Below are 1,309 nucleotides of genomic sequence, written 5' to 3' on the forward strand. Positions count from 1 at the left end.
TTTTAATTAATTAATTAATTAATTGGTACAAGGTCTAGCTATACAGCTTGGACTCATAGTGATCCTCTTATCTCAGACTCCCCAGTGCTGTGTCACCACACCTGGTTTCAGTGGCTGGCATGGCATGCCTGGGGTTCTGAGCATGGCATGTGGTACTGGTGATCAAATCCAGGTCCTCATTCTTGCCATGCAGACACTTAGACTGCCAAGATAACTCCCCATCCCCAAAGGTGGCAAATTAATAGTTACCTTAGTTTGTCATTTTTGGGACTGTATTTAATGCTATTGTTATTGCTGATTGTGCCACTGATTGTGTCACAAAGTGACATAAGAGCTCTTTTGGATCCTCCTTTCCAAGATGACGAAAAAAAGAAAGAACAATGGTCTTGCCAAAAAGGGCCACGCTCATGTGCAGCCTATTTGCGGCACGAACTGCGCCTGGTGCGTACCCAAGGATAAGACCATTAAGAAGTTTGTCATTCAGAACATAGAGGAGGCCGCCGTCAGGGACATTTCCAAAGCGAGTGTCTTGGACGGTTATGTGCTTCTCAAGCTATATGTGAAGCTGCATTACTGTGTGAGTTGTGCCATTCACAGCAAAGTGGTCAGAAATCGATCTCATGAAGCCAGCAAGCATCGAACTCCTCCACCCCGATTTAGACCTGCTGGTGCTGCCCCACGACTTCCACCAAAGCCCATGTAAGGGGAGCTGGGTCTTAATGGACTGGAGAAAAATCTCTTGAGAAAGAAAGAATAAATTGAAAGTTATACTTTATACAGCATGTTGAGTATACTTGCCAGAGGTGGGTTGGGTTAATTCAACCTATCCAAGTTTAAGTTTGAACTCTGAAAATGAATAAAGAGGAACACACTGGAAGGGCTTTCAGAAAAAAAAAAAAAAAAAGTGACCTAAGATACATAACATATGCTCTAGAAACATACATTAGTGTGTCTACCATGACTTCTGTGGCTGATATTTTATATTATTTGTGCTATCTCTTGCTTTTTTTTTTTTGGTGGAACCAGGGATTGAACTCAGGCCCTTGCACTTGCCAGGCAAGTTCTTATTCTACTGAGCTATCTTCCCGGCCCTTCTCCGGTTTTTTTATTGACTGTTATCAATCTTATATTATTTTTATTTTTGTCTTCCTGTTGGATCTTGATCCTTAATCCATTCTGCCAGTCTGTGTCTTTTGATTAGTGAATTGAGATCTTTGATGTTATTGGTTATAACTGCAGTGTATTAATTTATCCTTATCATGTTATTTTCCTGTTGTTGGCTCCCCTTTTCCCCCTCTGTTTAAAAAAA

At 41.1% G+C, this 1,309-nt stretch overlaps 1 protein-coding gene across 1 annotated transcript; it reads left to right on the forward strand.

Moving 5' to 3' along the window:
* Nucleotides 1–358: 358 nt before the first annotated feature.
* Nucleotides 359–703, forward strand: LOC105743242 (40S ribosomal protein S26-like). The gene has a single exon (XM_012516482.1). It carries the CDS (start codon nucleotides 359–361, stop codon nucleotides 701–703), a length of 345 nt encoding a protein of 114 aa, XP_012371936.1.
* Nucleotides 704–1,309: the final 606 nt, after the last annotated feature.

This window comes from Octodon degus, unplaced genomic scaffold, assembly GCF_000260255.1.
Source record: "Octodon degus isolate 3935 unplaced genomic scaffold, OctDeg1.0 scaffold00107, whole genome shotgun sequence".
Classification (NCBI taxonomy): Eukaryota; Metazoa; Chordata; class Mammalia; order Rodentia; family Octodontidae; genus Octodon; species Octodon degus.

Coding starts and splice junctions, on each gene's coding strand:
- LOC105743242 (XM_012516482.1), top strand. CDS start 359: ATGACGAAAAAAAGAAAGAACAATGGTCTTGCCAAAAAGGGCCACGCT.